The 1305-nt window shown below is 40.7% G+C and overlaps 1 protein-coding gene across 1 annotated transcript in view; it reads right to left on the bottom strand.

Annotated features, from left to right (window-relative positions):
• Positions 1-368, bottom strand: part of LOC137990875 (uncharacterized) — a 4018-nt gene extending 3650 nt beyond the window's left edge. Inside the window, exon 1 of the mRNA XM_068835981.1 lies at positions 118-368. Coding sequence (XP_068692082.1) covers positions 118-268 — 151 coding nt within the window. The 5' untranslated portion in view covers positions 269-368. The remainder of the gene's footprint in view (positions 1-117) is intronic.
• Between the last annotated feature and the right edge of the window lie 937 nt (positions 369-1305).

A 1305-nucleotide genomic window follows, 5' to 3' on the forward strand; every position in this document is an offset into this window, starting at 1 on the left:
CTATAACGATTTTCGATGGTCATCAGATCTACTGTTTGCACGGGATGCATGACCATACATGAATACAAACAAAAATTTATAATTATTATTATTTTCTAAATATACAACGGCTCTTACCAGCATCGCTGTCAACCTGATTATGCGGCAATATTGCATCTTTGAATTTGTCTTGAAACCTCTCAAAGATTGTTCGCCCTGAAGTCAGCCTCGAAGTCAGAACGACACATAGGAAAACGGCGAGTAGGAAAGAAACTAACAAACGGGACATCACGATTAGCACAGTACTTGGTTAACAGGCAAAAGGTAGGACAACTCTCAGTGACTCTGACGTACCGAAAGGTCTTAAAAGAGTCTCCCTATTCTAATGCAAATTATAGGCATTTAGTTTAATAATTGACGTATTTAGTCAACTGGTGCCGTGAAATTAACATAAACTTTAAATTTAATACATCATGATGGATAGTTTATTTCTTCAGTTCTTAATCCAGTTTGCCAATCTGTAAGTTCGTTGCCCGAAAATCAATACATGATCTCTTTGTATGTTCTCGCCACAGGCTAGACATAGGGTAAACCAGCTCCAATGAAGGAATCATGATCATTTTCTCTGAAGTGGTCTACAGTGCAAGGAGGGCGGCAAAAACCAACAAATAGACGAATGGATGGAATTTTGACGTTTAACTGCGCTAATTATTAGACTGCTTGAGGGCCTCTTCACATTGGCCCGGTTGACACGACTGGCTCGGATTGGTTTCTGTTCATATGGCGACTGTCAGTTACACCCGAAGATCTGATTTCACGAACGAATGATGGATATTTAATCTTGTGCACCGCACACATGATAATAAATTGACCCAGCTGACAAAATTCGTTAATGTTCTTATCTGGGTAGAGCCGAAGCAAAAGAACGAACAAACGAACACAGGAAAAAAAAATACGGTCCACTCGAGCCTCTCGTGTGTGTGACTTGAGGCACGATCCAGTGGGTGAAAGTCCGTGGACATTTGCGAGGGGAGATGGGTGACGGGGATGTGAACTGAGGTGCCTCATCCCAATTTCAAATCCATTTCTTACTTCAGTAAGAGCAATGTGGTAAAATTTTAGCAAATAAACAACAATTTTGGACATCGCCTGTTTTGATATTCTTAGCTTGCTGGTGAAGATAAAACTGGAGCTGTCGTGAGCCCTGTAGAGTTCAGAATAACTGTTTGATTGTTTGAGTCTCTAAAGGCGGAGCCTTCTACCTGTGAAAGAGAAATTTCATGACAAGCTGGACTTTGATTGTTTTTATGGGCAGGAAAGCCTAAA

The sequence above is a fragment of the Montipora foliosa genome, chromosome 2 (genome assembly GCF_036669935.1).
Source record: "Montipora foliosa isolate CH-2021 chromosome 2, ASM3666993v2, whole genome shotgun sequence".
Lineage (NCBI taxonomy): Eukaryota > Metazoa > Cnidaria > Anthozoa > Scleractinia > Acroporidae > Montipora > Montipora foliosa.